Source organism: Centroberyx affinis, unplaced genomic scaffold, assembly GCF_046629955.1.
Source record: "Centroberyx affinis isolate AG114_WGS23_722 - 3 ecotype Tasmania unplaced genomic scaffold, CSIRO-AGI_Caff_v1 ptg001055l_1, whole genome shotgun sequence".
Taxonomy (NCBI): domain Eukaryota; kingdom Metazoa; phylum Chordata; class Actinopteri; order Beryciformes; family Berycidae; genus Centroberyx; species Centroberyx affinis.
In genome coordinates, this window is record NW_027279608.1 from 29868 (window position 1) to 55078 (window position 25211).

General features: G+C 39.7%; 1 protein-coding gene across 2 annotated transcripts in view; it reads left to right on the top strand.

Moving 5' to 3' along the window:
• Positions 1 to 23338, top strand: part of LOC139647160 (epidermal retinol dehydrogenase 2-like) — a 38296-nt gene extending 14958 nt beyond the window's left edge. For both annotated transcript variants that reach the window (XM_071523011.1, XM_071523012.1), the window contains exons 6-7: positions 1340 to 1465; positions 19213 to 23338. In XM_071523011.1, the coding sequence (XP_071379112.1) occupies positions 1340 to 1465; positions 19213 to 19309 (223 nt within the window). In that variant the 3' untranslated portion in view covers positions 19310 to 23338. The remainder of the gene's footprint in view (positions 1 to 1339; positions 1466 to 19212) is intronic.
• Positions 23339 to 25211: the final 1873 nt, after the last annotated feature.

Here is a 25211-nt window from a genome sequence, read left to right on the forward strand (position 1 = left end):
TGGGAAATGTACACATTTACAGTATTCACCTTTAGGAATTGTGTACATTTACAAACTCTGGCAAGGGTTAAACGTAAACCAGTCTTATTCTCTCTCTCTCTCTCTCTCTCCGTCTCTGATATTATCTCTCTACTTTCTTATTGAGCCATCATTCCTCTTAAGTGCTTTTTCGCATCATCTTTATCTGTCTTTGCCTTTTGTTAATAGATTATGATATGGCATGACCTCTGTTAATAGATTCCTATAGATTTTCTTGTCATGGGGTTTATAGAGGGGGGGGGGAGGTGAGTGCGTTCCTCTCTCTCGGAGTAACAGTCCATACAGAAAGGCCATTAAGCTGTGCTCGCTGGTGGGTTTTATAGCCTTCCTGTGATGGCCAATATACAAAGACTGCTTAAGATTGACTGACTTGTCATACAGGAGGAAAGGAGGAGGTGAAGGAGGGGAAAACGGGGGAGTATAGAGCAGACTTTTATGTAACTTGGCGAGTCAATTAAGAGCAACAGTCCTATTTCTAATGGCGGCCCAGCAATCCAAAGACCTCGAAGGGAAGACGGGAGGAAAATGAATCGAGGAGAGCGAAAGACACGGGATGGAAAAAGGAGAGGGTCTGAGAGAAGAGGGGAGAGTGATTGTGTGTAGGTAAAGAGTTGAGCTTTATGGAGCGTGAAATGGAGCGGTGGGATTAATACGGAAAGATGGATAGAGTGATGGATGGACAGGTAGAGAGAGAGAGAGAGAGAGAGAGAAGCCACTAACTACATTCAACAAAAAACGCATACAAAACAGTGCCTGAGGCCTCCTGTGTGTTGATGTTTAGGTCAGTAGACATTAGAGTGACAATCTCTCTTTCTTTCACACACACACACACACACACACACACACACACACACACACACACACACACATACAGGTGCATTGTGGTACGCTCCCGAATGTCCCGGGGTCGGGTTGTAAAAGTGTTAGGAGACTTATGTCCGTCTATCAGTCTGTCTCCATCTGTTCATCCGTCCCTCCTTTTCCTTCCATCCGTCCATCGGTCCCCTCCAGCCACCATGCCACATCTTTTAAGCCAGCATCCGAAACACCTGGCCTGTCACTTTCTATTGGACACACACACACACACACACACACACACACCAAGGTATTCACAGGTCTTGAAAAAGTCTTAAAATAATCAAAATGTAAGGACTTAAAAAGTATTAAAATCTTGAATCCAGTTATTAGAATGGTCTACTATCACACATCCTTAAAGCTGGAATCCGGGACTTTTTCCAGTAATAAATAATTACTAATAACGTCTTTCCCCTCTATCTCTCTATCCTCCTCTCTCTATCAGATGGCCACGGCTGATGCCAATCCTGGATCCCAACTATGTGGTGAAGAAGATCATCCAGGCCATTCTCACAGACCAGGTCTACCTACTGATGCCCAAGAGCATGTACCTCATTACTGGACTCAAGAAGTTAGTATCTCTCTCTTTCTCTCTCTCTCTCTCTCCCCCCAGATCATTTACCAGGTCACTGCACTTAAATTACACCCTCCTATCCACCTGCTGGAATATCTGCCAGTGAGTGGTCCATGCCTACTGATTGCCCAATAACACAGACATCGCAGAACTGAAGAAGTTCATAGAGTATTTGTCTTTTTTTTTTTTTTTTTTTAAATAATATTTTTATTGGGATTTTCCATAATAGAGTATTTGTCTTTTATACACTCCTCTGGTTCAGTCTTCTACCCTCATGTCAACCCTTTTCAGTCTCTTTCTTAAGGCATGGAAACATTTTATTGCGTTCACTTTTGGTTTTCAACCTATATCAAACTCAGAAAGCGTTATGGATACATTATTGTTTTCATTGTAGTCATTTAATCAGGAACTTTTTCACACCTGGGTTGCAAAATTAATGCAATTAACTGCATTTAACTACCTGGTAGGACACAAAACCAGTGTTTGAAAACCACTTGCTATTACTATTGCAATCATCATTTGTTTTCTGTATGTTAGAAGCCTTGTATTAGGATAAACTATATCAGTTGGAATGTAAAAGATAAAAAGGCAACAGTGAGACTCAGTCACACAGTATCCAAGGTCCATGGAAACGGATTAACCCAAATAGCCGGGATTACTCTGAAAACACTGGGCCACCTTTACTCGCACAAATATCTGCATCCCTTCTTCCATCCCTCTATCGGTCCACATTTCCCCCTACTTCGTCTAAGCACGGATCAAGAGGTCAGATTCCCCAGAGGCTCTTATTGGCTGGACCTCACATGACCCCTAAGGCTCGTGACCAGATCGGGGGGACAAGGGTCAGAGGGGTCAGCCTGGGTGAGACAGCTGGGAGAGAAATCCTCTCTGGCAATATGAGAATGAAATCCCATATAGCCTTCTTGCTTGTACCCCATCTTCACAGCTTTGATATTCAAAAGATGGGAAGTGTGGATGCTTGGGGTACATGCTTGTTCAAAAAAAAAGGCCCCTACCGTTCACTCACTTCCAGTATATATGGCCATTGTTCCTGAAAGAGGGCCTCAGAGGGCCCTTAGTGTCTGTGTTGAACTTTGACCCCTCTGGGTTGTAACCCCCACTGCTTTATGGCTCTGCAGCCCTAAAAAAAAAAAAAAAAAAAATGCACACCCAAACAGTTTAGAGGGCAAACAGCAGTGACTTCAGTGCATAGGAATTAGAATCCCAGTTTTTCTCAGAGGCTCTCTTCGAAAATGAGTTTGTAATGGCAAATCAATGAAAAGCAAGACCCTGTGTCTAGACAGTGTTTTAGGATAGTGTTGATCTATTGTAGTTTGAGTTGCTTGACTGACTGGCTAATTCTTGGTGAGGCAAACGAGCGAGAAGAGCACTCCACTCTAAGCAGCTGCAGTCGAGATGCTCTTGAGCAAGGTACTTGACCCCCAACCTCTCTCTCCTGAACTTTTTTTGTCTTGAAATACTAACACCAGTTTCATCATTTTTTATTTCTCAATTCTGCTGGTTTTATTATAAAAGGGAATACCCTACAGCATGCAAAAGTAGGCAAAACAAAGTGGAAATAAGTAGTTTTATGATGTGTTAGAATAGGATTAGAATAAATTCGGTGCTCGTCTCCTGTCATGAAATGCTCCTGTTATTATTTCAGTATACACTTCAGAGGTTCAGATTCAGAGGTTTGGGGCGAGCAAAGCACAGAAAAGCCAGTTGCACTTTGTGGAATTTTCCTTCCCCCTTATTCCTTATGCATTTGGTCACCAGACTGTCTTTCCCTCCTGGGAAACGATGGTGCATAAAGAGAAGGTAACGCCTTAATGGCTGTGGCTTTTTTTTTTTTTTTTTTTCCCAGGTGGCACCCATAATAACGTCTCTCCTGTTCTGTCTTGCTGCAGCATTGTTTGAATAAAATGTGGGCAACGACGCCAGCCGGGCAATCGGCCAAGGGATGAGTCGTTGCTTTTGTTGTCTAGATCCTCGTCATTTAGTTATACACATCTACACAGATATAGAACCCATAATGAAAAATAACAAATGTCAGTGCTTGTTTGCCTGATTTTTGCCCATAATCCAGTCTAATCACCCTACTTGAAATTGTGTCTGAGGCTTTATCTCAGATGAGTCGTATAGCCTGCCATTCCTAATAATTGGATATGGCGACATCTATTCATCCCTGCACTAAACTTTTTTATCATCATCACACTATTGTTCTGACAGCATGAGTAATCATATATGTGAAATTCGTTTTGATAGAGTTTCGATAGAGATTTGAGGGTGCTCACCGTGTCAATGGATAAATGCAGCAGCCATTCATTTGTTGAATGGCGACTGCGGGACAGGGAGAGACCTTCACACATGGCTACCAATGCCTTGTATCCCACTGTCTGGCCCCAACTAATGGGGAAAACTATGATAAACTGTCTGCATTCAGAGTTGCACCAGGCAAAATTTCAATGTTCTTCTTGTCAGCCCAAATCACAAAAAAGGGGCTGAACTGGAAAGAAGTGTCCCATGATCTCTGGTGGGAAATCATCTCCGCACAGGAAGTGACAAATCGAATTTCGAGAGTTCGCCACGAAAACGTGAAGCGTCCCCGAAACGGCAGCGAGCGCGTCCTCCGTCCAGAGGAAGCCGGACTGGTCAGTGACGGCTGAGCCTCTTCACCACCTCCCATCCCCAAAAGACACGAAGAAGAAGACATTTAGCTTACCGCTGTCAGCTTACGGGATTTCTGGGTATTGAAGTCCTCAAAAATCAATTTCCTTTCGCTGACATTTGTGCCCACCAATGTGTGAAATTGCAGTTAAAGTGCAAATATTGTGGTCGAGTCATGGAAGGATTATAACAGGACCTTTCTAGTGTTCAAAGGGATCAGGGACATTGATTGTTGTTGCTGTTTTTAATGTGCTGTGTGCTGTGACAGCAGTGCATTACATAGCCAGCTGTGGTTTGTCTAATGGAGAGTAGGTCAGAGACTAGCTTGTTGTCAATATATACATCAACTTGTGATGGTTCTGGGTTGAAAACAAATGCTACTCTTGTGTCCAATACAGTTGTAACCAGGCCTTACTCCTTATTATCCTCTTTCTTCACTACAGGGTGAACCAGCGCTTACTCATTAGCCCGTTTTTTTTCCCCCCACTTAGCTCTGCTCCTCTGTGTATTTAGAAATGGCCTTGGCCTTTAATAGGTGATAGATTCAATCATATGCTAGTTCCAGTTGTGTGGACTGCATGCTGGGTCTAGTGGTATGACACATTAAATGAAAATGGCAGGAGACCGGGAGAGTAGGGGGGCATGGAGTGGAGAGTTGCGCTGTTACAGTGAAGCAGATTTTCATCATGGTCAAATAAATTAGATGAACTGCACCTTTAAAAAAACATCACATGTTCTTGAAATTATGACGAGTCTTTTTGCTTTTCCAAATGTCAAATGGAATCAAACCTCTACGCTTTTTTTTTATTTTTACGCCACTAGACCGCATAACAGGCTTATATAAACTGTTAAAAAAAAAAAAAGTAGATGCACTTTAAATACATTTAATGTGTCAATAGATTCAAAAAAGGAGGGAAGTCTGCACTACCAAATGAATTACAAATGTTTATTATAACGCACGGTAACATACTCTCTTTGTCTGCTGCTGTGCATTTATAATAAACATGTGTAATTCATTTGGTAGTGCTTTTCTGAATCTGTATGCACAAGAGTCTGCACCCTGAGGGCGTCAAGAGTTTAACCCGTGTAAATAAACATCAACGTAACTATAGCAGTCATTCAAATAAAGTGAACTTGTTAACATTCATGTAACATTCACACTGTTGTAGAGCATTCAGAGGTATTTTGATGAACGTCAAACTTTTGCTTGGACAGATTTGAATACTTTGAATAGATAAAGAGGCCGAACAGAAATTAAAAGGGGTATGTTGTTGTGTTTATGTACCTCCACCTCCCCGGCAGTCTAAAAGCTAGAGATAAAGATACTGAAAATTCTGTAATTACAGTCAAAGCAGCTTGTCAAAAATATTATCTGAAAGTGTGCCGTTTTTCAGCATGTTTACTATGGTCCCCTGATATGGCTACATGGCTTTTGTATTGCTTGAAAAGTTGCCCAAACCCTATCAGTACACGTGTAATTGTTTGTGGTGAGTGTACACATCAATACACACATCAATTGACCAGCAGTATTGACAGCAGCTCTTTGACCTGATTGTGTTCCTACTCTTAATGTAAGAGGTTTGGAGCCTCTGTACTCATCTGCTGATGCATTGATGGGAAGTCGGTGCGCTTTGTGTCGGGGGTGTGTTAGTGCAGTGGTTCTCAACCTTTTTCATATCAAGGACCCCTCATTTAGTCCACATTAGAGCCACAGACCCCCATTTGATGAGATTTTGTCTCTCGAACTCAAATCTGAGAATATATTTATTGTTAGTCATGGAATTCTGGACAAAATCATATCTATCTGTATTGTAGGTAGACAGATAACAGAGAAACTATGATCAGAACAGTCATTCTTCTACATTCTCTAATTGTGTTCACTTCTTGTAAATGAAATAATGCTGAAGTTTAACAATTCATCAATTTGCTGGGGACCGCCTGGAACCCCCTCAAGGACCCCTGGAGGTCCCCGGACCCCACGTTGAGAACCACTGTGTGTGTATGTGTTTTTTTTTTTTTTGTTTGTTTTTTTTAAAAAGGGAGTTAAAAAAGAAAATCAACATATTGCTTTTTGAGTCATTTCCTTTGTCAGCTCTCGGTTTTACTATCCGCTGACCATTTCTCATTGCATGGCTCTGTTGTTAGGATTTGGTGCATTATCCCTTTAATTAAAACATATCTTGGTGAAAACAAAAAGTTAAAAAATGGAAATGTTGGCGAACTCGACATATTGATATTAAAAATGCTAAATATCAAAACTTTTTTAATTGTATAAGAACCAAAGCAAAATGGAATATTTTTGGTTACTTGTCTGTTGAATATTGGTGTGCATGTGCAGAAATGTTCTCCCCTCTTCCTCTCCCTCCCATCATCCTCTGTAGCACTCTAAACTGGAAGCTGGCCTCCCTCCTTGGCAGTTACCTGGGACTCTCCGACAAAGTAGACTGTTACCATGCAGACCTCAGTCTGCACCCCAAACTGCACTAGCACACAGCCCTGGCACATTTGAATTCAAAGCGCGTTTTTTTTTGGACACATTGGTTGTCATATGTGAACATGTGAAATGTCTCATTTGAATATGGCCTTTTTTTCTTTTTTCTTTTTTTTTACCTGTGAATCGTGTCTTTGCATGTGAAATTAAGTTTTTACATGTTAAGGGGCAGATGAGACAAAAGGAAAGATGCTTTAGGTTCTGTGTTCACCAGGCAACTATTAGACTAGCAGTGCTGAACAGATGCTTTGGGAAAGCTAATCAACTCTTGAAAACTAGTTAGAAATGAGGTGCGTGTTTGTTTGTTTTTTGGTAATATTTTTTTTACTTTTAGGAGCATGCAACAGTATGGAAGCCCATTTCCACCAGTGTGATGAAAAGTCATTATAATGATAAACTTTCTCAAAATAGTGACTTAGTATCTGGTGATTCCTGGTGGACATGTAACCTTAGTCTTGAGCTGTACTTTGTAGCTTGCAGTGTATAATGTCACCTGTGGATGGCACTGTTTGGGTGGTGGTGGTTGTGGTGTTGGCATAAGGCACTTTCACAGCCCGGGGACAGTTTTCTACAAGCACCCTATCACCAAGATCATTGTTCTCCATTGATTTTATAGGGATGGTGACTCAAAAATGAAGCTGACAGTATGGTTTCCCTTTTGATCCAGTTCAGTCTACATTTTACATTACATTTAGACAGTTCAGTTTACATTCCATCCAGAAGAAAAGCAACTCTTGCCCATAGCAAGAAACAAGAGTCTTTGTAATGTCATCAGGAGACAAATACTGCAGCTATTCTATTGAGAAGGAATGCAACTCATGATTTTTGGACAAACTAACTAATACATTTTCCAGGCTACTACTGCTAATGCTGCAATAAAATTGTGTTCTTTTTGGACATAAAAGCTTAGATATTCTAAGTGTCTATCAAGTCCGACATCAGTCAGTGGACAGCTCCAGGTTTTGTGTCTTCATGACTTCGCAGTTTAGAGCCTTATTTCTTTGGTTTGGCAGAGGCTTGTTCATTCATTTGACTGTCTAAGACCATAGGAATAATAATAATAAAGTGAATTCTTTTTCATGGTGGGTTTTTCCGTGTAACTTGAGTAACTTCAACAAAGCAAAGATTTTTGCACTAAGATGTGTGTGGGGAAACCCCATGCCTATTTATTCTGCCTTGTTTTGTAGCCTGTCAACAGAATATGAAGACATTGAAAATGAGTTAAATAAAAATGTTGTATTTTTTTTTCCAAATCTGAATGCCCTGTGTGTTTATAATGAACAGTCGGTGCCATCACATTTGCCACAATCAGTGCTACTATTACTGAGAGATAGTATGGGTGTGTTGAACAGGGCATTTGAATTGGAATTGAACTTTGCATGCCACGCCACTATCTGCAGCTGTACTTGTAATGATGCAATGATATATTCATTCAAAACGGTGTCACCTTAGTCGGGTGGCAGTACTGGGATTGTGACAAGCCCGGCTGAATGTTTGGACTGGCTGGGGAAGTTTTCACAGGGTAAGTAAATGAGTTAACCTCCCCTCCCATCAACCACTACTCTTGAGGTACCTTTGACCAAGGCACTGAACCTCCAACTGCTCCAGTGAAGCTGCTTAGTGGCTGACACTTGAACACTTGCGGCTCCCAGTGTGAATGCGTACTGTACGACTATGGAGCTGGCCAGTTGTGGAAAAGCTTGCATACATGTATTTGAAGCCAAATTGTAGCACTTATTCAATGAAATGGTACTGTTTTCTAATGCAGTCATGCCCAAAGGTTTGTACAAACCTTGATGATTCTTCACTCATTTCGTTGAGCTACAAATTTGTAAGTGAAATAAACACGTAATTCATGATAAGCTTGGGGAAACCAGCATGCATGAAACAACAGAAGTGCTAAAGTGACTCACTCAGATTAGAACCTGGAATCTCAGGCTCAGTTGGTAAAGCATAGGTTTGCCAAGCCAAAGTCAAAGTGATGCATCAAGTCACTAATATAAGATAGCGGACTTTGGTGCGGACTTGGCTTTTTGCAAAGCCGGATCATTTTGACAGGGTGTGAACACGCCATGTGGACTTGGGTGCGGACCAAAAAAAAATTGCAAAAGCTTCACCACAAATCGGTGGCCTATGTCCTCTTCCATTCAGATCATGGTGCGGATCATTTCTGGCGTGAAAACGATTTCGATAAAGCCCAACCCAAAGAGAGGAAATGACAATACGTGCACAATGTTTTGTTGGTTCACGGCCAGTCGTTTGGGTTGTTTTTAGCCAAGGGTTTACTGAACAGAGCTGTAATCACCTAGCCAGTAGCGACTGTAAAGTCATTGAAGCTATTCTTTTCACTAGCTTAGGATCGCAGTGTCGGTCAGTCGCTCTATTCACCACTTTTGGTCACGTGGGTGAAAGTGTGCTGTGGGGAGCTGGATTGCAGACTCTCAACCGGGAGACCTGTGTTCGATTCCCGACAAGTATGTTGAATTTTGTGGACGCATCCATTTAATATTCTAACACATAATTGTTAGAATTGTTCTGTCCTATGTCATCTTGCAATAATATTCTTTTATCTTGACTTATGATTGGAGCCTGATGTGATTCTTTGACAAAGGACATAACATTTTCCATTCATTTAGGAAGCTTCTGTATAATGGAACTGTGTGAGAGAGATACAGTCTGCTGTTGCTACTCACTGTAGTGGTTGTTGACCATAATGGTATATACCTATTCTGTTTAGGGAAGCAGTTGTACAAAGATGGGCCATAAACATGGAGTAAGGCTTCCTGCCTTGTGTCATTTTAAATCAAAACAAACTTATTCTGAAGCATTGTGAATAAACATGAGCTTGGCAAACATTTGTAAATCAAATTCAAATAACATAGGCATAGTGTCAAATAAGTGGTTCAAGTAGGAATTTTCATCAGAGTTCCATTGTACCATCCCTCTACTTATTTTTTTATTTTATTGTTTATTTTTACACGGACAATGCACAATTTAAAAGAAATTGCACCAGAATATATGTATATATTTAGAGAAACTGCACTTAAATGGCAAACAGCAGTGGAAGTTGCATGTTTTCTTGGGCACAAAGAACAGAGATAATTAGGGTCTGGAAGGTGACATCTCATGGTTTGACCTTATCCTTTTTTATAGTGTAATGAATATGCATTGATTTACCTAATTATATCCGGGTCGCAGAGACCGTTTCAATTTTAAAATCATTTGAAAATAAATTCCCTTTTTCTTTGTGCGGTGTTGCTAAAGTGTCTCGGCTGACTTTCTGCTGCCGTAAGGTGTGATGTGACGTTCCTCTAAAACAAACTTTAAAGTGAATAAATGTGAAACACTCTGGACAGTTTAACAGCCCATCAGGTTGGTACCATCAGTATCAGTCACATACTGCCAGATTTGGCTGTGGCAGCACACAATTGTATCCACTCTTCGACCCACTTTGGCATCTAAACAACCAGTGCCCTGATGTTTTTTTGTTTTTTTTTAAGCTTTCAGCTAATGGCAGCAATGGAGGAAAAATGTAAGTCCTCACCCTGCATGCTGTCCACGCGTTGAAAGATGTATGGATGGATGGATGGATGGATTGAGTAATGGAGAAATGGGTGGATGGATGGGGGATGAGAAACGATGCACACAGGTACAAAGCTAAGGCATTTAAGTGAATCTACTTGTCTTCCAAAAGCAGTCCTTGGTGGAATACAAACTCGACAAGATAAAAGGCCAGCAGAAACAACAAGCTGTAACATAATAATAGAAATAAATCAGCCGGCTCCTTTGTGTCTACCGACTGTTTTCACCTTCAGTAGAACCAAACTGAGGCCTCCAGCATGCTTTTATACAGCTATGACACCAAAGACCATCAGTTTTATGGAGACACCTGGTGCAGTGGGCACAAGTGTCTTTCTGGCTAGATGCAACTTATGGAGCATGATAATGTTTGTTCTATATTTTTTTTTTTTAGCTTATTTAGCTCAAAGCACTAACAAGCACATGGCACTTAGAATGGTGGGATTCCTACTGGGGCCACCCATGCTAAAAATGAATGCAGTCATGGCCCTGTTGCTTCGGATGCCTTGTCTATCGCACATAAATTAGGAATAGCATTAAAACGCAAATCCATCTTAAAATGAGAGTCGGGGTTGCTTCATAGAATGTGTTGTTGAGCGTTTACACCCTATTGGGCTCTATTGAGAAATGTAGCAGTGTCCCTGGAAATTCACCCTGGGGAGAGTCATAGCCATTCATCGTCAGTGGAGCAGCTTCAGGTTTGGGCTCTTAGGCTTTATACACACTTATAGCCAGATAGTCTGACAAGTAGATCACAGCATTAGACTCGTCTGACTACGCTGTTGGTTGGGATAGGAGGCTGGGGAATAAGACGATCCCAGAGCCAATTTTTTTTTTTTTTCCTGTCAGCTTTGGAAGTTCACCTTTCTATCGGTGATGCAAGCAACTGACACTGCGTCCATGCGGTTATGGAGCATGGTAGTGTTACAGTGATACAGTGATGGCACCATCTATAGTAGAACTGGGGCCAGTTGCATAAAGCTAGTATAAGACTAGTCTAAGCCTTAGACTGGTCTTAGATTCTCAGGTTGGACTAGGCTAATTAAGACCGTCTGTTACTTAAATATTACGACAGACTTATTTTGAGGTAGGAAAATTACCTTCGCCCCTGGCTAATCCTGAGTTAAGAATTTTGTTGTTATGGCAACGAGTCGGCCTAAGTCAGAGTGGGAAGTTTAAATACTGAAGTTATTTCATAAAAGATGGCAAATCTTTGGTTTTTGGAAAGAACCTGAAGAAGAGAGAGAGTCTTTAGACACAGAAACAAACCAGTAGAAAAGTAGTAGCAACAGGTAAATATAAATGTCTATAGCAAGTTTGACTAAAGGTCACATTTAAGTCTAAGACTAGGTCTATCTTTATGCCACTGGCCCCTGGTAGGCATGGATGCACACTTCAGCACTTCAGAAGTTGTCATCTCATACTTGCACTCACTGGCCACTTTATTAGGTTAACACAGACCAGCCTGCTCCTCCAAACAGCCAATCAGGTGGCGGCAACTCGGTATATAAAGCATGCAGACATGATGAAGAGGGTTCGTTTTTTGACTTTTGAGTCTGACTGTTGGTTCAGCAGCTCAGCAACATTTTCACACCACAGTCTGTAGAGAAAAGAGAGAAAAACAGCTCGTTAATGAGAGAGTTCAGAGGTCAGAGGAGAAGGGACAGACTGGTTCAAGCTGACAGAAAGAACAGTCTTCTGTGCAGGGCATCTGAACACACAAGTTGTTGGCTCTTATGATAAACGGGCAACAGCAAAAGATGACCAGCCGGCACTAGATCGTTGTAGAGGTCTTCACGGGTCCAGAATGACGGACCCGAACCCTAACGGATCCGGGAAATCTGTTCCAAGATCCGATTGGACCTGATCATTTTTTTAAAATATATATATACCGACCCGTTTTTGCCTGAGATATTACAGCCCCGACCAGGTGCATGTCCAAGAGGAGAGAAATCCGCCTATTTTATGGACCCGACAAACCCGGTAATTAAAATTGCTACTAAAAATTCCATTCTACTGCTAAAAATGTTTATCATGTCAGATACAACATATGGTAGCCTAATAAAAAGAGATCAAAATAACAGAAAGACTTGCCAAGTTGTGCCATTCTACAGTTTGTCCAGTACTGTAGATGACAGTGAGACTCCATAATGGAATCTAGCAGCTACGTAGCCTACAATAGGCTAAGTGACAAGGAAATGAAATTGCATGTTAAATGGATGATTAAAACAATAGTTGCAGTACATTGTTTCTATTGGTCAGTTTTGCGTTCCTGCGGTGATAAATTGGTGGTAATATCACGTATGGCTCTTCAAATGAGGAGGACCAAACTCCTGGCCATCACGTGATCAGCGGTCCTCGGATCCACTTGGGTATTACACATAATGGCCCCCTTTACACCTTGCATTAAAATGCGAGTCTAGATATGATTTAACCTGATTACATTTACACCTGGTATTAACATGTGTCTCCAGTGTCCACATTGAGATCCGACTGAGATCCGATCGCTCTGTCCAGCTCAAACAACCGAACGTCACATCCTCCTCTCGTTTGCGTGGGTCCAAAAAAAAAAAAAAGATGATACCCATCCGTGAAGCCGCAGGGGGTCTGCAGAGGGTCCGCACCGATGTTAGTTGGTTACCAGGGAAGTAAGTGTAATCGAATGACAGCCAAGTGACAGCTGACAACCGGCAAAAATGGACAATAGGAGGAGATTCTGCGCTCTCCGTGAACACCGCGTTGCTACCGCATTTACCATGAAATGCTGTGGCTCTGCGGAGAGAACGGTCTGCCGTGAACACCGGGCACACCGGGCACAGAAACCATAAATTTACCTGCTTGCTTTTGGAGGCGGGGGAAGAAGCCGTCTGGAATGCCGAAGATGAAAGTCACACGCGATTACGTATTTCCGCCCACGTAGTTGTTGTATGTGGATTGAAAACGCAATTGCATTTACACTTGTGTTCAATGTGGTCACAATGCGTCCCTGACCACCTCCGGAGGCGGTTTGGCCGATCGGATCACAATCCGTCCTCAATGCGTCTTGGGTGTCATTTACACCTGTACTTTCATGTGGTCACGCACTATCCGATTGCAATCCGATCACCCAAAACGCATTTTAATGCAAGGTGTAAAGGGGGCCAATGATAAACCGACCCGGGACCCGTGGTAATAGAATGGGACCCGACCCGGACCCGATTGCTCATAATACAACGTGGACCCGAACCCGTACGGGTCCCGGGTCGGGTCTCAGATCCTAGGGATCCTAGACCCGTGAAGACCTCTAGATCGGTGTACCTAATAAAGTGGCCGGTGAGTGTAATTATACCCATTAACAGGCAAGGTGAAGACAGTGTAACTGTATTTTGATTGTTTTTTTTTTTAACGCATAACGAGAAATGTAACAGTTAGAAAGGCGTTAAGGAGCCTTAGGTTTGAGCCCTGCAGAAGTCCAAAGCCAGTCTCTCTGGAGTCCAGGCTTATCCCTGGACAAACAGCACTGGCTTGCCTCATTGTACCCACCTTGTGAACAAGAGGCAACTGATTGCTTGAGAACGTGTTACAAAACGCCATTTTACATCTTTTTGAGCACCTGAATGGCAGCGGCTGATTGGCGATCGGCTATTACTCCTTTCCTCCTCTCCTCACATCTCTATCGTGTTTCTTTTTTCCCCCTCCCCTCCTCTTTTTCTTTTCATCTCATCTCTTTTCTCTCCTCACCTCTGCTCGTCTCCTCGCTGCCCTTTCTCCTTTCCTCATCATTCCTCCTCTCCTCTCCTCATCGTCCTTCCTTTCCTCTCCTTTCATCGTTCCTCTTTTCCTCTCCTTTGCCCATCCTGACTTCTTTCCTCCTTTCCTCCTCATTGCTCTTTTCCTCTCCTTTCGCCGTCTTTCCTCCTCTCGTTTCCTCATCTTTCCTGAGTTCTTTTCCTCATCATTCCCCCTTTCATCTCCTTTCTTGATTATTCATCCTTTCCTACTCCTCTTCTCTACTCAGATCCCTTCTTTGCCTCTTTTGAATCAATAATAAGGCAACAATATTGCGACCTTGTCAACATGTCATTGTAGTATATCACAGCAGATGCCTCATTAAGGGAAAATTAACAATTTATTAATTTTATTCATTAAAGTCATTAACTAATTCTAGTCCATTTGCTGGCTGGCTGAATCAGGAAAATATGCTGATTATAAATATGCGTATTGAAGCAATTTCTACCCTTGTAAGACTCAGACAAGTTCAGCTGTGATACAATTGTGGTTGTTTATGCTTGAGTCAATGCTTGCATTTCCCATAGAGCATCACATTCGACACTACATTGGTTCCAGTGGAGGGGGACAATGTGAATCTCACCTCACTTGACCCAAGTGATGAAAAAATTGAATATCTTAGCAGCAAGATTGACAGTGGAAATAAGAATGGAAATTTACTATCTGATAATTGTGCTTCAGATAGCTAAAATCCTTATTACTTAACGCGGAGTTACTTTGCCCTTTACCTCCGATAAGAGAGCATTATCAAGACGTCTTGTACTCACTTCTTCTTTTTTTCTTTTTCTTTTTTTTTTCCCTCTGGTCCATTCGTCTGAGGACAGACCCATTATTCTCTATTAGAAAGCTTTTTGTCTCGGGAACACATCTTATACAAATGGAGATAGTGCCTCGCCTGTCACCTCTGTAGATATTTCATAAAAGCCATTGTATTCAGGCTTTTTAATAATATGTTGTTGTATTATTCCAGCTTTGTCTCTCTTTGCCTTTTGAAGACAGTCATTGTTAGTCAGAGGATTGTTAGTCATCCAAAAGCTGGTAACCATGGGGTGATTTGAGAGGAGATGGAGAATGGCATAACTCGAGTTGGAACAAATTATTTAATAGAGCCCGAATACATAACTATGGATGCATTTTCTGTAAGCACGAGTGGTTACATGCGTTTTCATTGACACAAATTGTATTTCCCATTGTACGCACAAATATTAAATGTCACATACGACTGAATGCACTTATTGTACCAGCTGCTAAATACAGTCCCATTCTCATCACTATACTTTTATACTGAACAAAAATATAAACGCAACACTTTTGTTTTTGCTCCCATTTTTCATGAGTTGAAATAAAAGATCTAAGACTTTTTCTATGCATACAAAAGGCTTATTTCTCTCAAATTTTGTTCACAAATTTGTTTAAATCCGCACATTTTAGAGTGGCCTTTTATTGTGACCAGTCCAAGGCACACCTGTGCAATAATCATGCTGTTTAATCGGCATCTTGATATGCCACACCTGTCAGGTGGATGGATTATCTCGGCAAAGGAGAAGTGCTCACTAACACGGATTTAAACAAATTTGTGAGCAAAATTTGAGAGAAATAAGCCTTTTGTGTGCATAGAAATAGTCTTAGATCTTTTATTTCAACTCATGAAAAATGGGAGCAAAAACAAAAGTGTTGCGTTTATATTTTTGTTAAGTATACATTGTTAAATTGTTAAAAAAAAATTGTTAAATGCCTTTACACTTATTAGTACAAATTGTTAATTTCATCCCCATTGCTTGCTTCACCAGTTAATTAAGACTTTGTTAACTATAGATTTGAGGGAAAATATTTTTTCCCGATATTTTATTATAAATCATGAACAATGGTAGAATGTGTGCTTGTAAATGAGCTTAATATCCACACCCTATCAGCTTCCACAATTAGCCCTAAATAGTTGTTGGAATACCCCGTGTTCAGCTGTTACCTATTCAATTTCTCATTCAGTTTGGTAAGTTCTGCCACAAAAATAGGAATAGTGCACAGCAACAAATCTAAATACCCCCACCTTATTATTATCTATCTCAAAGATGAGGATATTGCTTTGAGGCATTCATTGGTATTATGAACTGAAGAAAATTTGTCACAGGATAAGAAATGATGGCGATCTTATTAAAGGTAAGGTCTGAAGTGTGTAAATCGTCACCATCAAGCTCCAGAAAAGCAGCATGAGCTCTAAATACACTTTTTTTAGCAGCGGTCCCAAAACAGTCATTACATCATTATGCATGAACATAAAGCACCATAATGAAAGCAATTTCGTTCTAGGCACAAATGCTAATTCATTGTGGTGAAGCAGCTTAGTCGCAAATGTTACATTTCCCACAGGCGGTCCAAGCATAGTCATTGGAACACCTGATCATAGTCATCATATATCATATTAAATTACTCTCAGATATTCTATAGCTTATGTGGCAGTCAGGGTTTAGGCCAACAGGCCAGGCTAACAATAAATGATTGTCTTAATTTTTCTTTATCCCAGAGGCCTGCTGAATGTTTTTTTTATTGTTTTAAATACCAAACATAAGATGTATGAAATATTTATTTGAACATGTTGATAATTACCAATAATAATAATTACCACTCTAAATTGGATCATAATTAAGCCTACAGTTGAGTTATAAGACGGGTGCATTGTATACATTTTTAATAGTCCTCCTCCATTGACTTTACCAACACCTGGAAATGTTTTAATAGGCATTTCAAGCAATTTGTCCCCCACTTTGTGAGGAACTAACTATAAAACTGTAGGAACTATAAAGATGTAGTGATGAGGCTTTAATGTCTGCATGTCTACGAAAACAACTTTTTATTCTCCTCCTGTCTTAAGAAACACAGCTTTTAATGTCATAACATATGGTGAACACTTTCATCCAAAGTGCCACACAGCAGAGAACCTACATTTTTAATATGGGTGGCTCTAGTGGGACTCAATCCCCTAACCATAGCAGTGTTAATGCCATTCTCTACCCACTGAGCTTCACATGACACTTTTACTGTTTGCTTGTCTTCAGTAAAACAGATTTTAATCTTAATAAAACAGCTTCTAATGTCCCACTCCAGTGACCTCATAAACAGATAGAAATAACACATAGAAATAATGAAACAGACAAAGATAACTATGGAAACATAAGCACAAACCAAAACAGACATAAAATGAAAATACAAAAAGAAATACAAAAAGTAAATAAATAATATAAAACAGAATATAAAATAAAATAAAGAGTGGCAGTCAATCAAAGCATCCAGTCAAGACAACACCTATAAATCCCTACCTCAAACTCACAAAGCTTTGGTGTATTCCGTTAATACAACATAATAGAATATGTAGCCTAAGTCCCCACCTTAGAAACACACATTTTTATTGTTTTGTTTTTTTTAATCCACTGAAATGTTAAAGCATTAACAAAAATAATGAAATATAGCCGTGAGTGGTCATTAGTGGGGTCCAAGCCCATGGGGCAGATTATTTGCCAGTGAGAATATTATCTTGATTCATCATTTAGGTCAAAGTCATGCAACTGCAGGTGAAATGGGGCCTTACATATTGCCATTTGAAAAATTGTCGACATCATAAAATTCAAAATGGGGGGGGGGAAAAACTAGGTTGTATCTGTTTAGTTGTAGTGTCCCCAGTCTTGAATAGTCTGAAATCTGTGAGCCTTAACAGCACGTCCTTGAACAATGCCCAAGGCTGCCAACACTCAGGGCATCAGCTTACAAAATGTTCCCCCTCTGATAATCTGATATGCACAGCAAAAAACCTGATACTGTGTAATGAGAAGGCTTGTTCCCTATAAAGGTCAAATTGGCGACTTCTTTCAAGGATAATCACTGTGTTCTTTGTAGACAAAATAACATCAGGGGTGTTGGGAATTTTGGGAGCACTATCTTGAGTGAAAGTCTATCAAGTAAGGCATTCAGTTGGCACAGTACTTGATAGCACACAAACACACACTCTTTGTACTTATATCCTTATACTATGCTACCCCCAGTGGTGGAAAGTAACTAAGTACATTTACTCAAGTACTGTACTTAAGTACAATTTTGAGATACTTGTACTGTACTTGTGTGTAGTATTTCCATTTGATGCTACATTATACTTCCACTCCACTACATTTCAGAGGGAAATATTGTACTTTCTACTCCACTACATTTATTTGACAGCTTTAGTTACTTTTCAGATGGAGATTTGACACAATGGATAATATAACAAGCTTTTAAAATACAACACATTGTTAAAGATGAAACCAGTGGTTTCCAACCTTTTTGGCTTTTGACGTCTTACAAAAAGCAGTGTGTAGTCGGGTCACATTTCAGATGTCTATGAGTTGTTAACAGCTCCACCAAATAGTGATTTTTCCCTCTAAACCTCACATGGTTTCATTTCAATAAATGTTCAAATGATCCAATATTTCAACAAAAATCAAAGATTAGAGAAAAAGTCCAAAAACTCAAAACAGATTTGTGTATCAGAACTTTGTTTTTTCTTCTTTCCTCTCCCATTAATCATCTCACGACCCCTCAGATTTATCCGGTGACCCTTTGGAGGGGCCCGACCCCTAGGTTGGGAACCACTGGACTAAACTAGCTAACTGTATATAAAGTAGTTCAAACTAGCTCCACCTCCAGCAGCTACAACAGTAACATGCTGCTTACACACTGATGCTTCAGTATTAATAATCTAATGATGTCATATATAATAAAATATCAGTCAGAGGGACCAAACCACTACTTTTACTTTAATACTTTAACTACATTTTGCTGCTAATACTTATGTACTTTTACTTAAGTAGGATTTTTCATGCAGGACTCTTACTTGTAATGGAGTATTTTTACATTGCTGTATTGGTACTTTTACTTAAGTAAAGGATCAGAGTACTTCTTCCACCACTGGCTATCCCTACCACTGAATGCAATCATCTAACTCCTAGCCCTCACCACTATGCCTGACTTTAACCCTTATTCTAACCTAAACCTACTACTAATTCTAATCTTAATCCAAAACCCAAGTTCTGACCATAACCTGAAGACCAGCCAGAAGGACTTCACTGCATGAAAATGTCCTCACTCCGAAGATGTAAAGCTCAAACCGGTTCTCACAAGGATCGTGATGCGAGACCAAGCACACAAACAAACACATACAGATTCCCCCTCGCTAACCATCTTTCCCCCTCTTGTGTGTTTATTTCCACAGCATCCTCCCCATGAAGCAGGGGATTCTGCTGGGCCAGTACCTGGGAGCCTTCAGCCTCATGGACTCATTCAGAGGACGCTCCAAAAAGCAGGAGTAGAGGAGGAGGAGGAGGAGGAGGAGGAGGAGGAAAAGTGAAGGAAGCGCCGGAAAGAAGGGAGACAGGGACGTGCTAAAAAGCTCTACCTCTAGACCTCAAATAACCGTAACAATTTGTTTTTATAGATTCTTTGTTATCCACTCGGTCAGCTTCAGCTTTTACACAGAGCAAAATCCATCCAGGCAAAATACAGGATAATAGATCCAGTTATATACTGGTGCCTTAAAGGGATTCCTTGATATATTGATTGTTTCTTATTTCCACTTTATCAGCTACTCGCCACATAAAGGGTAATACGGTTTTACATTTGTTGCCGAGCTTGTTCAAAATTTTAATTCATAACAAATTGAACTGCTAGCCATAAGCAAGCTCATTTACAGCAGTTCTGTCCAGTGAAGAATTCCCTCATTGCCAACACACCAATTTTTTTACTTTATTGAAGTGCCATTAGAAAGGTTTCCCTTCAGTGTAACTAGTGGCTGTTGAAGGAAGATAACAGAAAAAAAACCATTCAAAATGGTAAGTTAGTTTTTAATGTATTTCATTTAAATGGCTTAGATTTCCCAGTGTATTTAGTATAGGGCTAGCCAGTTATAAGTGCCTGTTAGTCTGTTTTTCTGTAACTTATATAGTCGTTTGTAAGTGTTAATATCCTAAATCCTTATTTTTTAAATTTTAGTACACGTGATTTTATGAATAATTCTTGTTTGTATTTGTAGAGATATATCTATGTTACCATGGAATCAGAATGGATAGAAAGAGCCCTCCCTGGTGTGTCATGAGAATTCCCTTTGGCTATATTTAAAATGGCTCAAGTATAAGTTTGATATCATAAAAAATGAAAATATCATTAGTCCAGGAGATCAGTGGAATTCAAATGGCCGCTTGGTTAATGAGCAAATGTGAGTCGAAGCAAAAAAAAAAAAATGTTTCTGGATCCAGGCCACTTTCTATCCTTTCAAATTCTATGGGAATGTCCTTTCTATACGTTGTAATTTCATGTATGTGCTCTATGAAATGTCCTTCCATAGCAAATATTAATCATGACTATGTATGGTCCAAACCAAAGAAACGAACACTCTCTATAACAACTAAATATGTAAACATCAACATGGCTGACATGACGGGCGTGGTTTGGATGGGAAGAGGGTGTATCCCACTATTTATCCCACTAGCTTTGCCTCTCTGTGTGCTTCCATAGTGCAAAATTGTTGCCATTATTAAGATTATGAATGGGAATAGCCCCAATTGCCTAGTGCCCATAATCCTAAGGTTCCATCCCTGTGTAAATCAGTTGGTCTCTTTGGGGCTATTTCTCTTCCTCTTCTTTTTTTGGGGGGGGGTTAGAATTCAAGTTACATATATTTGCTCTATTTCTGGTATGAAAATGCCTTCATACTCCAGTACTTCCACAGGGACTGATGACTAGCTGTTAATGGGAAGACTAGGAATTTGTGCTAATGATTATTTGATGCAATTCTTTGTGTGTAGAGTAACTCTACACACAGCAAATGCACTGTAGTGAAACGGAGACTGATTGTTTGTTTTTTTTAAATCTTGCTCTGTAAGCAGACTTTTGTTGTTTTGTTGTAGTTTCTAGAGCAGTGATTCTCAACCTTTTTCATATCAAGGACCCTAATTTAGTACATATTACAACCATGGACCCCCATTTGATGAAATTTTGTCTCTCGGACGTAAATCTGAGAATATTATTGTTAGATATGATTTCGATCCAGAATTCCAACACTATCTGTATTGTAGGTAGAGAGATAACAGAGGAAACTATGATCAAAACAGTCATTTTTCTACATTCTCTAATTGTGTTAACTTCTTGTAAATGAATTAATGCTGAAGTTTAACAATTCATCAGTCCAGTGGTCCCCGGACCCCACGCTGAGAACCACTGTTCCAGAGTACCAATAGCAGTCACCACTAGGCTTCCCCAGAGCCATCTGCCTCATCGAGTTGTGCCATTGTAATTAGCACCAATAGTTCCCAATGCCCTCTAATGTTGCCAGGCAGTGTCATTCCAGCCAATAAGCAGAGTTGTTGCTAATATTGCATAGCAACAAATTGAGTTTCAGAGAGTACAAACTGAATCAATGTGGCTTAAAAACATTTCAGACTCAATGTTCCAACGTATCTAGGCACAGGGCTTTGGGTCTCCCAAAGGCGCCTTAGCATTGATTCACAGTGGAGCAAAGTTGGCCTCAGGCCATATAGACACTAGTAGCTTTTCTAAGGTTTTCATTTCAGTTGGTTAGTTTAGTGATTCTCAATCTTTTTCATATCAAGGACCCCTAATTTAGTCCACATTAGATCCACGGACCCCCATTTGATGAGATTTTGTCTCTCAGACCCAAATCTGAGAATATTTTTATTGCTAGATATGATTTTGATCCAGCATTCCATGACTATCTGTACTGTAGGTAGAGAGATAACAGTGAAACTATGATCAAAACAGTCATTCTTCTACATTCTCTGATTGTGTTCACTTGTCTTAACTTATTGAAGTTTAACAATGCCTCAATTTGCTGGGGACCCCTTGCAACCCCCTCGAGGACCCCTGGTGGTCCCCGGATCCCACGCTGAGAACCACTGGGTTAGTAAGCTGCTATACTGACATTCCAGTGACTGGATATCACATAATTAAAATGGATAGTAGCATTGCCAATCAAGATGACATTGTTGAATAGTCATTTAACCGTTACCTGCAATACTATCATCATCAGTACAGAGGAATTGGTGATTTGAAGGAACTGAATTGTTTCCCAGACTGAGTGTGTGTGTGTGTGTGTGTGTAAAGCTACTTTAAAGGGGAATAACACTCAATTAGAAGAATCAACGTTATTTTTGGGGGTTATTTCTAAGCTAATCTTGTCACAGTTATCTTTGTCACTCTTTTAAAATGTTTTCTCACACTGGTATGTTGGTGTGCCATCTCCGATTAAACCTCGAGTCAGACATTTCTCTCTTGTTCCTGGCTATGGAAGACGATAGTGAACGTTCACTAATGCAGACACACTGTAGGCCAATAGGAATAATACTTGAATACTATCACTGAGTGTTATTCCTCTTTTTAATGTTGTATTCACAGTTGTGATGTCACCAGAATTACCGTCAATTGTACAGATTTGGGTTTGTGGCACTGTTCTTATGATTGATAACACGCATTTGTTGCTTAGTTTTTTGTTTTTTGTTTTTTTGGGAGGGTTTTTGTTGATGTGGTTCAGTGTTTCGTGGTCCAAGCCATTTCACAAACCAACCACACTAAAACCAAGTGTCAAGAACGGTGAACCCTGCTTGAAAGGGTTTCTAAAATAATCGTACGATAGCGGTCAGGGTCCAGATCACACTGGGGTTTTGCCAGCACCATCAACCACTGTAAATGTTTGTTTAAAATGATTGTCCTGCTCACAAAGTTATCTGTTCTGGTAAAAAAAAAAAAAAAAAAAAAAGGTACAAAAATATCACACACTGGTCTGGAGAAATCTGCTTGGTCAGAAAGGAAGAGTTGGACTTAGTTGTGATCTGATGTGTTTGTAATTCTCTTTTAATAATGAATTTAAGATTATTGTTTTAGCATATGCTTTTAATGTGTAACTGAATGCCATCATCTGAGCATTGTTCACTGATAGGTATGGTGTTATTGTATGGAGCAGGAGTAAAAGTGAGCCATCTTAATGACTGATGTATCTAATGGACTGTAATAAAGATAATATGCCTGTCGCCTTATGTAAATTATAACTGTTAATGGACAAAAAGAAAGGAAAAGACTAGAAATGGGCAAAAAGAATGTAGAGGATGTAGATTGTTTTGAAAGGAAAGGTGGTGTGAAATCCATTAGAATGTTCAGATTTCAAATGTAAACTGCCTGGAAAGCTGTTAGAATTAAATTTCTGCTCAATAAATTGTCATACTTCCACTGGTGTTATGATTGACTGTTATGATTGAGTGTTGGCAGCTAATGTTGGATGACGTAAGGCCTGAATCAGTATTCATGAACTGTTTAGGAACTCATGTTCAGGTGGAATGAATGAATGAATGAACAAAATCCCCAAATCCACATCTCACAATATCATCGATTGTACTGTAAATGTCACATAGATCAGTGATTCTCAACCTTTTTCATATCAAGGACCCCTAATTTAGTCCACATTAGGGTCATGGAACCCCTTTTGTTTTGATTTTGTCTCTTGGATCCAAATCTCAGAATATTTTTATTGTCAGATATGATTTTGTCCAGAATTCCATGTCTATCTGTATTGTAGGTAGAGAGATAACAGAGAAACTATGATCATTCTTCTACATTCTCTAATTGTGTTCACTTGTAAATGAAATAATGCTGAAGTTTAACAATTCATCAATTTGCTGGGGACCCCCTGGAACCCACTCAAGGACCCCTGGTGGTCCCTGGACCCCACGTTGAGAACCACTGACATAAAGCATTGTACTGTCATAAGTACGGTAGTATACGCACATAGCCTACTGGACAAGAAAATAAAATATGTAGTCTCTTAAGCCAATCTGGTTGAATTTTAAAATCGGATTATACTCACATTTTTCTTCAATTTATTTTCTTTACATTTGAGCTACATTTCAAGGCAAATCTTAATAAGCATTAACTAACCCTTAATTAACAGTTAACTAACCTTTAACTTAGTGACCCTTATTGTAAAGTGTTACCAAAAAAAAAATCTAACTTTGAAGCTACTTAAGGGGAAATTTAAGGGGAAAGTTGAGGTTTAAAGGGTTAACTGTGTCAAAAGTAAGACACTCTAAAGGCCCGTTCACATATAGAATGGCAAATATAAACGTAACTATAAGAAGAAAAAGATGAAAATCATTCTAAGTAAGTAGAACGTCTGTGTTCCCACTACGACAATAAAAACATCCAAAAAGATAACTTTATTTCTGGTTTGATCTCAGATTTCTTTGAATTTTTTTGAGACTACGATGAAACATTTTCAGCCAATCAAAGTGAAGTTCTGAGAAAGAAGTGGGCAGGAGAATCGGATAGCTCCCTGCAGTGACTCAGCATCGCACGCTGTGAAACCTATCAGACATAATTGCAGTGTGAATGCTCGAGCAACAATCTATCACTAGAATTTAAACAAAATATACGACTCATAATTACATAGAACGTGTAATCGCTTGTAAATAATGAGTTGTACATTTTGTTTACCGGTATTTTCATTACTTGTTAAACGTGACTATTATATTTATTGTCCTCAAAATGGTTGTTGACTCCATCACAGTGTGGGTGGGTGTGTATACAGCACCTCCCCCTCTTCCTTTGTTGCTGTTGTTGACTCTGAGGAAGAGTCAACAACATGTTGCTTAGTTGAAACATCAGTCACCCTCCCTGCAATAGGCGTGCAGATTTGAATGAACGCCCATGTAAAATAGCTTTGTGTGCAAATGAATCGATTTGCATAACCGACAAACCCGACCGGGCGCACAGGCAGGGGCGTTCTTAGTGATTTTGGGGGCCCTAGGCAAAGGCAAGCACGGGGCACCACTGAATCCCCCCCAACTCTTTCCCTTTATAATCCAGCCTTTCTTTTTTTTTTGTGACGTTTTTTTTTTTTTCCTAATGTGAGGGATGCAGGTACCTTCACAATGACATTAATTATTCAAAAAAAATAAAAATAATAATAATAAAAAATAAATTATAATAACAATAATAACAGTAATAATAATGTAAATATACATATATACACACACACATACATACATATATATGCATATATACATACATACACATGCATATATAAAAAAAAAACATACATATATAATAATTGTAGTATAATAATATTATAATAATAAATAATAGTATAATCCAGCCTTTCTATACATTACCTTCAAGTTGGGCTGAGCAAAGTAAGTTGGTTTTTCCACC